The sequence below is a fragment of the Salmo trutta genome, chromosome 10, assembly GCF_901001165.1.
Source record: "Salmo trutta chromosome 10, fSalTru1.1, whole genome shotgun sequence".
Lineage (NCBI taxonomy): Eukaryota > Metazoa > Chordata > Actinopteri > Salmoniformes > Salmonidae > Salmo > Salmo trutta.
The window spans coordinates 12,773,377-12,787,129 of record NC_042966.1 but is presented as its reverse complement, the minus strand read 5'-3'; the positions used below and the strand labels follow the sequence as shown (position 1 = coordinate 12,787,129).

General features: G+C 44.6%; 1 protein-coding gene across 3 annotated transcripts in view; it reads right to left on the bottom strand.

Annotated features, from left to right (window-relative positions):
* The window catches only part of LOC115201131 (glutamate receptor ionotropic, delta-1), a 436,103-nt gene that overhangs the window by 95,138 nt on the left and 327,212 nt on the right, over positions 1-13,753 (bottom strand). For all 3 annotated transcript variants that reach the window (XM_029764453.1, XM_029764454.1, XM_029764455.1), the window contains exon 5: positions 282-335. In XM_029764453.1, coding sequence (XP_029620313.1) covers positions 282-335 — 54 coding nt within the window. The remainder of the gene's footprint in view (positions 1-281; positions 336-13,753) is intronic.

Genomic DNA, 13,753 nt, shown 5'->3' with positions numbered 1-13,753 from the left:
TTGTTAGAGCTCAGTGTGCAGTGACTGAACATTATAAGACACACATTGCAAGGTGCTACTGAACTTCAGTCACTGTGGGTGACTAGTGAGCTAAGAGATGTCTAAAGGACTTTCCCTTAATCATCAACTCACTGTTTTTGTTGTTGTGGGTATATAGAGGGAGGGCAAAGATAGTAGTTAGGAGGAGAAAGAGAGAGGGAAAAGAAGCAAAGAGGGGGCCAGACAGCGATAGAGAGAGATTTAAAAGCAGCATTGACATAAATACTCTTGTCTTGGCCTACCTCATTGACAAACACCCAGTGACTGTCCTTGGAAGCCAGGTTGGTTTCAACAGCCTGCAAAGAAAAAGAGAGAGGAAGAGAGAGAGAAAAAAAGAGGTTACCATACTGCAAGTGAACAGCTAAGACCGCGGAGGGAACAGGCAGATTGAGGGCAGAAGACTTGGATGTATTGCCATTGTTTCTATCCAACAGAACCCATGTAAAATCCTCTACAGTCTTGTCATTATCCAATTATACAAGGAACAAACATAACACCCATGTGGCTTGGCAAACCATGGTGTACAGACAGCATTGGGTCCACGCAAGGCTCACAGCTAAAGACCCTCCAAAAACCCATTCACTGGACTGGAGCTCAAATCTGTCAAGAACTGAGCTCAGAATGTTCCCAGAGAATGACTTGACTGTGAAAATAGTGTTGTTGAAATGTCCTTTGTTGTTCTCCCGTTTGTTGTTCTCCTGGTGGTACTGCCTTTCCCACAGTCCACTGCGTTGGCAGCCCGTTCCAGCAGAAAGTGTACCTTCCAAACCACAAGCCTTTTGTACACCTTAGAGCTGCAGCTTAGGTAGTGCCAAAATGTTTTAGCACCTAACATCCTAGCTTTTTGAAATACTATAATTGCTCTGTGTAAGCCTACATTTTACATCACATTGCTTGCTTGGTCCTATGTGTCATCACTGCCTGTTTGGGTCAGGTTACCGTGGACCACAATCCGACAGAGACATCTCTCACACCCACCAGCGGGGGAGAGATCGAGAGGTATGGAGGTGGAGGGGGTTTATGACACCTTCAGCCCATTGTACAGTGAGGGAAAAAAGTATTTGATCCCCTGCTGATTTTGTACGTTTGCCCACTGACAAAGAAATGATCAGTCTATAATTATAATGGTAGGTTTATTTGAACAGTGAGAGACAGAATAACAACAATAAAATCCAGAAAAATGCATTTAAAAAATGTTATAAAATGATTTGTATTTTAATGAGGGAAATAAGTATTTGACCCCTCTGCAAATTTGACCCCTCTGACTTAGTACTTGGTGTCAAAACCCTTGTTGGCAATCACAGAGGCCAGACGTTTCTTGTAGTTGGCCACCAGATTTGCACACATCTCAGGCGGGATTTTGTCCCACTCCTCTTTGCAGATCTTCTCCAAGTCATTAAGGTTTCGAGGCTGACGTTTGGCAACTCGAACCTTCAGCTCCCTCCACAGATTTTCTATGGGATTAAGGTCTGGAGACTGGCTAGGCCACTCCAGGACCTTAATGTGCTTCTTCTTGAGCCACTCCTTTGTTGCCTTGGCCATGTGTTTTGGGTCATTGTCATGCTGGAATACCCATCCACGACCCATTTTCAATGCCCTGGCTAAGGGAAGGAGGTTCTCACCCAAGATTTGACAGTACATGGCCCCGTCTATCGTCCCTTTGATGCGGTGAAGTTGTCCTGTACCCTTAGCAGAAAAACACCCCCAAAGCATATTGTTTCCACCTCCATGTTTGGTGGGGATGGTGTTCTTGAGGTCATAGGCAGCATTCCTCCTCCTCCAAACATGGCGAGTTGAGTTGATGCCAAAGAGCTCCATTTTGGTCTCATCTGATCACAACACTTTCACCCAGTTGTCCTCTGAATCATTCAGATGTTCATTGGCATACTTCAGATGGGCATGTATATGTGCTTTCTTGAGCAGGCGGACCTTGCGGGCGCTGCAGGATTTCAGTCCTTCACGGCTTGGTGTGTTACCAATTGTTTTCTTGTTGACTATGGTCCCAGCTGCCTTGAGAACATTGACAAGATCCTCCCGTGTAGTTCTGGGCTGATTCCTCACCGTTCTCATGATCATTGCAACTCCACGAGGTGAGATCTTGCATGGAGCCCCAGGCCGAGGGATGTTCGGCATTTCTTTTGTGTCCATTTGCGAATAGTCACACCAACTGTTGTCACCTTCTCACCAAGCTGCTTGGCGATGGTCTTTTAGCCCATTCCAGCCTTGTGAAGGTCCACAATCTTGTCCCTGACATCCTTGGAGAGCTCTTTGGTCTTGGCCATGGTGGAGAGTTTGGAATCTGATTGATTGATTGCTTCTGTGGACAGGTAACAGGTAACAAGCTGAGATTAGGAGCACTCCCTTTAAGAGTGTGCTCCTAATCTCAGCATCGTTACCTGTATAAAAGACACCTGGGAGCCAGAAATCTTTCTGATTGAGAGGGGGTTAAATACTTATTTCCCCTCCTTAAAATGCAAATCAATTTATAACATTTTTGACATGCGTTTTTCTGGATTTTTTTGTTGTTATTCTGTCTCTCACTGTTCAAATAAACCTACCATTAAAATTATAGACTGATCATTTCTTTGTCAGTGGGCAAATGTATAAAATCAGCAGGGGATCAAATACTTTTTTCCCTCACTGTAAATCTTAAGGCAGCAGATAAAATCCCTTTGTCCTCTCAGTGTGGAGGAATGGAATGTATGATGGGGCTACGGAGAACCTACCTCAGAACAGTATATTGCAATAAATGGACTTTGGGACAATATGTTTTGTCAGCCAAAATGGTGGTAATGACGATAGATGGAATATGAAAATGAATGTCGTTTTTGTTATGTGATTAAAAGTTAAATGACGACGCTATAACGAAAACATTGTAACTTGAAGAATTTTCCTAATATGTACCTGATGTTTGCATACTGTACGTTGTGTGGAAAATTTCTAGATCAAAGAGAATGTTTTTGTAAAGATGAAATGTGAAGTTAGTTGTCTAAATTGGATCAGAGTAAAATCCAGACCAAGCCTCGTAACTAGTTACGCCCTGAGAACTTGCCATAAAGATGGAAACGTCCCTTTCTGACCCGAGGGTATAAAACATGTGAGTTAAGAATTTACATTCAGACTAGGTGGACACCCGCTGCAGCCAAGGTCGTAGTTAGTTGCAACCCCAAAACCCAAAACGAGGTTGAAGAAGACAAAGGAACCGTTTAACAATCTATGCTACGGATGAGTAGCTGTGTCTAAGAGGGTGAATTCAAGCAGGACCACCCGGTTACCACTCTCCAATGAATTAAAAGATTTTAGAAAGGCAGGGCAGGATGGATATAGGTCTATAACAGTTTGGGTCTAAGGTGTCTCCCCTTTGAAGAGTCGGATGACCGCGGCAGCTTTCCAATCTTTGGGGATCTCAGACGTTACGAAAGAGAGGTTGAACAGGCTAGTAATAGGGGTTGCAACAATTTCAGGCGGATAATTTTAGAAAGAGAGGGTCCAGATTGTCTAGCCCTGCTGATTTGTAGGGATCCAGATTTTGCAGCTCTTTCAGAACATCAGCTATCTGGATTTGGGTGAAGGAGAAATGGGGGAGGCTTGGGCAAGTTGCTGCAGGGGGTGCAGGGCTGTTGACCAGGGTAGGGGTGGCCAGGTGGAAAGCATAGCCAGCCGTAGAAAAATGCTTATTGAAGTTCTCAATTATTGTGGATTCATCGTGGGGACAGTGTTTCCTAGCCTCAATGCAGTGGGCAGCTGGGAGGAGGTGATCTTATTTTCCATGGACTTTACAGGGTCCCAGAACTTTTTGGAGTTTGTGCTGCAGGATGCAAATTTCTGTTTGAAAAAGCTAGCCTTTGCTTTCCTAACTTCCTGTGTATATTGGTTCCTAACTTCCCTGAAAGTTGCATATCGCGGGGGCTATTCAATGCTAATGCCGTACGCCACATGATGTTTTTGTGCTGGTCAAGGGAAGTCAGGTCTGGAGTGAACCAAGGGCTATATCTGTTCTACATTTTTTGAATGGGGCATGCTTATTTAAGATTGCAAGGAAAGCACTTTTAAAGAATAACCAGGCATCTTCTACTGACAGAATGAGGTCAATATCCTTCCAGGATACCCGGGTCAGGTCGATTAGAAAGGCCTGCTCGCTGAAGTGTTTTAGGCAGCATTTGACAGTGATGAGGGGTGGTCGTTTGACGGCAGAACCATTACGGATGCAAGCAATGAGCCAGTGATCGCTGAGATCCTGGTTGAAGACAGGTGTATTTGGAGGGCAAGTAGGTTAGGATGATATCTATGAGGGTGCCTGTGTTTACGGATTTGGGGTTGTACCTGGTAGGTTCACTGATAATTTGTGTGAGATCGAGGTCATCAAGCTTAGATTGTAGGATGCCACTTACCGTTTTATGCCACTTAGCTCATTCTAGCTTGCGATGACCTCATCACCAAACACGACATGCAGGTGTATTGGAAGAAAGTCAAAGGACACTCCATATCAACTGGTCGTGACAAACTTGGCAACGACCATGCCGACAGCATGGCGAAATCTGGTGCAATTCACTGTACCCCTTAGGTGTTCGATGCTCGAGATGCAAAAATCACAGAGGCGGCCATGGTGTCTCTGGTAACGTGTAGCCATATAGCACCACGGGGATAAGGTGTGGTACTACATATACACCAAATCTGCGGGTGTCGCGACAAAGTCCTGCCCCACTGGACGGGGCCATACGAGATTGTGGTGAAGCTGTCACCTGTAGCTTATCAAATCAGAATCAGCAAAGGTCGACAAAACACCACGTTAAAGTGGGTCCACAGGAACCAAATCAAGTTGTACACTCCCCCCATGGGAATAGAAGGGGTGCTAGCCAGCACCGAATAGATAGGAACCCAACAAGTCAGAGGTACTAACAAAATGTTTAAGTATCCTCAGCTGATCCCTTCCAGGAGATCAGTACATTGCATCTAACATATTTTCTTCTCTTCCCAGCTTCAAGATATACATTCTTGTCACTATTGATATTGTCCTGCGCTGTGCTGTCCAAAATAGGAAAAGCAGAAAAAATGCTGTGTCAAAAACGTTTTTGTTTACAAAAGCAAATAACTGAAACAATATCTCTGATTATGTGTTTCTGCAGGATGGAGTTCCTTTAACTGATCCTGACACTCTGCACCCTGGTCAAAACCAACCTAGCAGATGTAATCACGAGCGGACCCCCTACGGGATTCGTTCTCTGTGATGATCCAGGACTCCTTATAACTAACTGCAGAGTACACACACAGAGGGTGTACATCCATCCTAGATGCAGAGAACGTGTACTGCCAACACATTCCACCTGCGGCGCGTTTGAGTTGGTCCGGGGCTGACTGGACCACCCAGGCATTTAAGCACGCCCAGCTAGACACTGCCCATATGTTGGCCCAACTCCAAAAGTTCACAGTCACCCAGTCAGAACTAGCAGAGCCCAGGTGAGAAAAACGATTCGTCGGGGCGCTATTCTCAATAGGTGCAGCCGTAGGGTCACCATTTGCCCTAGGTACCACTGCCATCAACGCAGTCAGTCTAGCCACAGTCAAGAGAAATGTTAGGGAGATTACTGAAGAGATCCCACTTATCCAGCAACAGATGAAAGCACAGGCACTCAGTTTGCAACATGTGAGAAAGTCTTTCCAGGACACTATTCTGGTGGTAAACACACATGCTACTCTCCTGAACAAAACCCTCCTGTCTGTAGGAAAGCTAGTAGAGGTCATGATCCATGACTATGCCCATGTCCAATTCGTTCGATTGTTATTGGAGGATATTCTCCATGAAGGTAGCTCTTTTATGGACCACGTGGCCATGAATAGAATCCTCTCATATCTAGTGCCCCCTCTCAATGGTGCACGACATATTGACCTCAGCTACTACAACCACGATAAGGCCATTGAAGTCACATTTGGCCTATAGTCTGGGGCCGGCAATCCCAATAAACATTGATGTTGATCGTAATGAAGTGAGATTTTTACTGACGCTGCCGGTTGTTGAACTGGAGAATAACTATAGATTGAAAATGGTTCTAAATGTAGGATTTTGGCACAACAGTACCCACGTAAAAATTGCCACACACCCAGTCGTAGCTTATCAGGAAAACAATCCAGATTTATACCTCACCCCTAACCTGTTAATGTGTACTCTAACCAAAGACATACTCTACCTCTGTCCTAGCAAACCATTCATCAGGGATAACACTGAGTGTCTTTGTGGTCTTAAGCCTATCACCAGCGAAGAACGCTGTAAAGCCAAACTAACAGCAAGGGATGGGGCCACCACCACACAAGTGGAGGTTGTAGAGAATCAATGGTTGGTTGACACACAGTTCGCGTCCGTGACCATGACTTACGAACACTATGACTCAACTACCCAATTGAACCTCCCCAACCAGACTGTTTTTGTTAAGCTACCAGAGGGGGTGATTATCTACATAGACGACCTCGCTCTATACCAACTCCCGACGACAGGATAGACAGAGTTTGAAATGCATGACGCTTTTGCTAAGCGTTCCCTTGAGTTACCACAAGCCATTCAAAACCAAATCCAGTACGGGGACCAATGACAGTTGATCTTAGCGTACTGGATGAGGCACTTTTAGTTGAACCGACAGACTACAAGCCAAAAGATTGGTCTGTCACCCGCTCCTGGACGGTGGCGGACAGTATCCTGACTGTTACCATGATCCTTGGTCTTATTTCCCTTGGTGTGTGCACCTACTACGTACACAGGCGCACACGTGCAATGGAAGACCTAATGAGGTCTTATACTAGGATCACCAGTGGGACGGAAGCTATCCCGATTTTTGAAAAGTTGGCAATATATCCTGAAACCCCATCAGGGGTCCATCCGCATCATCCCCAGCCTCCTCTCCCGAATTCACTAGGTCAGCCCTGTAATGCCCCCAATGTAAGCTTTGTCATTCAGGGTGTCGTTTTTCCAAGTGCCTTAACTACCCACCTTCAAGTAGGATTGCCCTAGATATGACATTAGAGACAATGCCAGGATAGAGTCATTTAGCCAAGACCTTGGACGTATAGAACATAGTCCAAATTAGATGATTGAGGTGTGGTAGGTATATTTTGTATATCTTTTGTTTGTTTTTTTATTAATTTTTGTTCCATTTCCTTTGACATTTAGGAAGTGATAGAGCCATAGACAAGTTCCCCATACAACCACCAGTTAGTGCCACAACGCCACTCATGTTGTGTGTTTTTAACGTCTGACCAATTTACTGCCTAGATCCACTAGCCGGGACAACCGGACGACGGGCAGGAATGCATAGTCACCGCCGGACTTCCCAAGTCTATTCTGGTGGTGATCTGCAGCTTGCAGAAATCCTACCAGGGTAAACCTGGTAGGTTTACGATGATTCACAAACCAGGACATCCGATGGTCATTCTTATGGTGGGTTGCAACACGCTGAATCCTTCCAAGTTGAACCCACCAGAGGGGGACTGTCATGACTGGCCTGTTCGTGTCAGGTTACCGTGGACCACAATCCTACAGAGCAGTTGTTCTCAAACCTGGTCCTGGGGACCAAAAGGGGTGCACATTTTTATTTTTGCTCGAGCACTACCAACCTGATTCAAATCATCAAATCCTCATGATGAGTTGATCATTTGAATCAGCAGTGTAGTGCTAGGGCAACAACAAAAATGTGCACCCCTTTGGGTCCCAAGGACCAGGATTGAGAACCCATGATAGAGACATCAATCACACCCACCAGCGGGATTGAGATTGAGAGGTATGGAGGTGGGGGGGTTTATGACACCTCCAGCCCATTGTAAATCTTAAAGCAGCAGATCAAATCCCTTTGTCCTCTCAGTGTGGAGGAATGGAATGTATGATGGGGCTAAGGAGAACCTACCTCAGAACAGTATATTGAAATAAATGGACTTTGGGACAATATGTTTCGTCAGCCAAAATGGTGGTAATGACGATAGATGGAATATGAAAATGAATGTCGTTTTTGTTATGTGATTAAAAGTTAAATGACGACGCTATAATGAAAACATTGTAACTTGAAGAATTTTCCTAATATGTACCTGATGTTTGCACACTGTACGTTGTGTGGAAAATTTCCAGATCAAAGAGAATGTTTTTGTAAAGATGAAATGTGAAGTTAGTTGTCTAAATTGGATCAGAGTAAAATCCAGACCAAGCCTTGTAACTAGTTACGCCCAGAGAACTTGCCATAAAGACGGAAACGCCCCTTTCTGACCCGAGGATATAAAACATGTGTTAAGAATTTACATTCAGACTAGGTGACCACGCGCTGCAGCCAATGTCCTAGTTAGTGTCACGACTTCCGCCGAAGTCGACTCCTCTCCTTGTTCGGGCGGCGTTCGGCGGTCGATGTCACCGGCTTTCTAGCTATCGCCGCTCCATTTTTTTCATGGATCCATTTGTTTAGTCTTGTTCCCTGCACACCTGGTTTTCATTCCCCAATCACACTGCATGCATTTATTCCTCTGTTCCCCCTCATGTCTTTGTGTGAAATTGTTTGTGTTACGTGTTAATTGTTGACGCGCCAGAGTGGTCTGCTTATACCGTGTTGTTCACGAAGATGTTTATTGTTAAACATAAATTATTGTGACTGTTTTTTGCGCGTTTTTGCACTTTTGCCTATGGGCTGGAGGTTTTGACGCAGTTGCGTCCGTCTGTTGGTTTCTCCTGCCTCAATAAAGTGTGCGCCTGTTCACAACTCTCTGCTCTCCTGCACCTGACTTCACTACCAGTATGCACACACCTGACAGTTAGTCGCAACCCCAAAATGCAACACGAGGTTGAAGAAGACAAAGGAACCGTTTAACAATCTATGCTACGGATGAGTAGCTGTGTCTAAGAGGGTGAATTCAAGCAGGACCACCTGGTTACCACTCTCCAAGGAATCGTGTTTACAATGCTTTCATTCCTGAGTATGGTCAGCTACACGGCTGACCGTACTCAGAAGACCCCCTTTCAGAACAAGGACGAGAAAACGGACCATTAAGAGAAAGGACACTGATATCGTGTGGACAATCAGAGAGTTACACCTGGTAACCAAAGAAGTCCATCATCAGAGGAGAAGGTGAACCCGGTCCACGAAGAGACACCCCATCGGAGACCTTCGACAAGTAATTACATATTCTGACCCATAAGAGCGGCAGTTCGAGGCAAGGTGTTAGGGCTAAACTAAGCATAGTTTACAAATGTATCCAAGTGTCCTTTTCTCTTGTGCACTCTCTCTGTCTCTTTTTAAATCCCCATTTTGTGTAACACGTGTCATATTGTGTTGGTCTGCTAGGGACCTGTTTCATTGTACTAAGTTCTAATCAATAGCCTAGACTGTGTGTTTGTGTATGTGTACCTTATACACTGCTCAAAAAAATAAAGGGAACACTTAAACAACACAATGTAACTCCAAGTCAATCACACTTCTGTGAAATCAAACTGTCCACTTAGGAAGCAACTCTGATTGACAATACATTTCACATGCTGTTGTGCAAATGGAATAGACAACAGGTGGAAATTATAGGCAATTAGCAAGACACCCCCAATAAAGGAGTGGTTCGGCAGGTGGTGACCACAGACCACTTCTCAGTTCTTATGCTTCCTGGCTGATGTTTTGGTCACTTTTGAATGCTGGCGGTGCTTTCACTCTAGTGGTAGCATGAGATGGAGTCTACAACCGACATAAGTGGCTCAGGTAGTGCAGCTCATCCAGGATGGCACATCAATGTGAGCTGTGGCAAGAAGGTTTGCTGTGTCTGTCTGCGTAGTGTCCAGAGCATGGAGGCGCTACCAGGAGACAGGCCAGTACATCAGGAGACTGGAGGAGGCCGTAGGAGGGCAACAACCCAGCAGCAGGACCGCTACCTCCGCCTTTGTGCAAGGAGGAGCAGGAGGAGCACTGCCAGAGCCCTGCAAAATGACCTCCAGCAGGTCACAAATGTGCATGTGTCTGCTCAAACGGTCAGAAACAGACTCCATGAGAGTGGTATGAGGGCCCGATGTCCACAGGTGGGGGTTGTGCTTACAGCCCAACACCGTGCAGGACGTTTGGCATTTGCCAGAGAACACCAAGATTGGCAAATTCGCCACTGGTGCCCTGTGCTCTTCACAGATGAAGCAGGTTCACACTGAGCACATGTGACAGACGTGACAGAGTCTGGAGACGCCGTGGAGAACGTTCTGCTGCCTGCAACATCCTCCAGCATGGAGGTGGGTCAGTCATGGTGTGGGGTGGCATTTCTTTGGGGGGCCGCACAGCCCTCCATGTGCTCGCCAGAGGTAGCCTGACTGCCATTAGGTAGCGAGATGAGATCCTCAGACCCCTTGTGAGACCATATGCTGGTGCGGTTGGCCCTGAGTTCCTCCTAATGCAAGACAATGCTAGACCTCATGTGGCTGTAGTGTGTCAGCAGTTCCTGCAAGAGGAAGGCATTGATGCTATGGACTGGCCCGCCCATTCCCCAGACCTGAATCCAATTGAGCACATCTGGGACATCATGTCTCGCTCCATCCACCAACGCCACGTTGCACCACAGACTGTCCAGGAGTTGGCGGATGCTTTAGTCCAGATCTGGGAGGAGATCCCTCAGGAGACCATCCGCCACCTCATCAGGAGCATGCCCAGGCGTTGTAGGGAGGTCATACAGGCATGTGGAGGCCACACACACTACTGAGCCTCATTTTGACTTGTTTTAAGGACATTACATCAAAGTTGGATCAGCCTGTAGTGTGGTTTTCCACTTTAATTTTGAGTGTCACTCCAAATCCAGACCTCCATGGGTTGATAAATTGGATTTCCATTGATTATTTTTGTGTGATTTTGTTGTCAGCACATTCAACTATGTAAAGAAAAAAGTATTTAATAAGATTATTTCATTCATTCAGATCTAGGATGTATTATTTAATTGTTCCCTTTATTTTTTTGAGCAGTATATTATCATTTTAGCTTATTAGTAAATAAATAATCAGCTAAATTGGTGTGGTACGGACTCATTTAGTGGGACTCAAATTTGTGCAGATTCCCGGATTATGCAACGTTCAGGATGAGACTGTAGAGGAAATGAATGAATTAGCGACTGTTGTAAAATCGATAATCTGATATTCTTTGAGTTAATTTGGGAAATGGAAACTCAATAAAAACAAACTTTCCCATGGTGCCCCAGGTTACTGAGTTAATGATTACCTGATTTCTTTAATCAAGTAATTATAAACAGTTAATCATTCGATGAACAGCAGTTGACATTAATCAATACAACGTCACGACATATGCCATATGTGGTAATCACAACAGAGACTTTCTTGTAGTACAATCAAAATTGTTAATTAAAATGCCATTTGCAGAAAGAAAGGCCTGCACATGGTTTAACCCTTACCCTCCCATACTGTATTCATGCTCACATATAAAACATTCTGGTTGTACAGTGTCCATATTAGAAAAGCTTAGCATATTGCATCATAGAGAACAAAGAAAATACATGTGCAGCATCTGCCAGCTGAGGTGCCCTATACAAAAGCTATGGATCACTCCGTGTGATCCTCCTGTCCTCAGGTTGGTTAGGCCTGCCAGATGTTCTCAAATGGCTCCTCATTTGCCTCCCTTACCATAAGATGGCTGTTACATATGTAAACACTTCCATGGGTTCATGTTGACCATAAATATGTAGTGTCCTCTCATAGAATGTCACGATGTAGGCTACACTGCATGAATAATTCTTTTCACTGCTCTATTATGGCTAGTTTGTTATAATCACATGGAGGTGGGATATGGCTAGTAGTCAATTAGTTAACATGGGTTCGTATGCAATTATTAATCAATCATTGGTTGTACTGTCAAATGAGGCAACTTTGATTCATATCCTATGTATTAAACCACAACATTGAACCAGACAGAGGTCAGTGGTTCCAGACCTCATACAGTAGACCTCATTGAGATGCCCAAGTCCTTGCTAATCAAATCTCAATCATCGTTCGACCTTTATGCATTTGATTACCTGCTCAGGTACCTATCTCATTCTCAATGGATCCAATTACTTACACACAAGACAGACCTCCATATAGGTCTATTATAGTGAATCAGTAGGTTTTATTCACAGTGTGACATTTCAGAGAAAAGCAAAAGGTGGAAAGCATGATGTACATAAGAGGTGTATCAGGGATAATTGAGAGCATGTCACAGCCTCTAGATGTCCCCTGAACAGCCCAACCAGGTCCTGCCACCATTTATTTAGTCCTATGAGTCGTCACAAACTTTCCTCACCCTATAGCCTATAGTCTAGCTGCATATAATCGCACATGTCCCCAAAAGCAGATTATATTTACGTCTGGCCCGTCCCCTCTGTCCATTGTGTGATTTTGTTTGAGGTGGTTTGTTGGGACGTGAGGTGGTTTGCGGGTACATGAGGAGTAATCTTTGAGGCTGCACTGCCCATCAGAGGTGCTGCTGATGACTCTAGGACTGCTTGGTCAGTTTGGTCCCTGACTGTGCCACTGAGTCATAACATTGACGGGAGAAGAGAATGGACACTACTGCGTTGTTGGGGATTATGGTGAGTGAAGTTAACATGAATGTGAAATAAAAAATTGGTGTACAGTTAAATTCATTTGCAAGGAAATCACTGTGAAAATGCTCATGTCATTCAAATGTCATTCAAATGCGGAGCACAATGGATATCTAGAAACACCTCATAAAGAGGCATTCAAGTCAAAACCTTCCCCTCTCTGTCCAATCCAGGGCTGTGTCCCAAATGACACCCTCTCAACTATATAGTGCAGTATGTAGGGAAAAGGGTGCCATTTGGAATGCACGCCTGAAATCTCCAGCATGGGGTTCTTGATCGTGGCACTGGCAAAGTGGGTGTTGGCATGGCTGGTCACCACTTGGGCAGCAGCAGCTGATGGGTGGTGATGTTGAGTGTGGTTCAGAAGGCCTCCAGGGAGGTTGGCAGAGTGGATTGGACCTGGTAGATCTAATCGCCTATAACGAGGCAGGGACTGAAGGGAGACCACTGAGCGGGTACCTGTTTGGAGGCACTGGAGAGAAACTGCTCTTAATACAGTGAAAAGGTTCTGATCTAGAATTCCACAGAGATTATGTGTGTTATTCTATGGGTCAGGCCAGGCTACTCTGTTCAGTTCAACCAGTCATTTCTCTACACAAATGAAACACGCATAGATAGACTATTTAAAGCAATATTGTGCACTTAACTTCGCTGCTATCTGCAACATGAGGAAAATGACACAATCAATGTTATCAATTCGGTAATAAAACAAAGAAACATGTTGAACACATTCTAAAATCCACTTTTCGTTCACATCCTATTTGTCTCTTTTTTCAAGCTAAAGAAATTAATACATGCATGATTTTCTGGCCTAAAACTAAAACACACAAGTCTACCTAAGTGAGAATATATATATTTATAATAATGGTATCATTATTAGGTCAGTGGGGCTATCAAGACAGCATGCAAATGTTCCTTATGCAAACAGTGTGTGCGTGGGTGGTGGACGTTGAAAGCTGGGGGGGGGAAATCCCATCAGGGAATCTGCATTTCTAGAAATCTGTGAAAGTATGTTTGAACTCTGCTTCCAATCAATGTGTCTTGGCAAACGCCTCACCAGGAATATAGAACAGCCTTACTCCGTTTCACAAAGAGACACATCCTGATTTGTATATAAATTACAAAAAGTAATTAAGACACT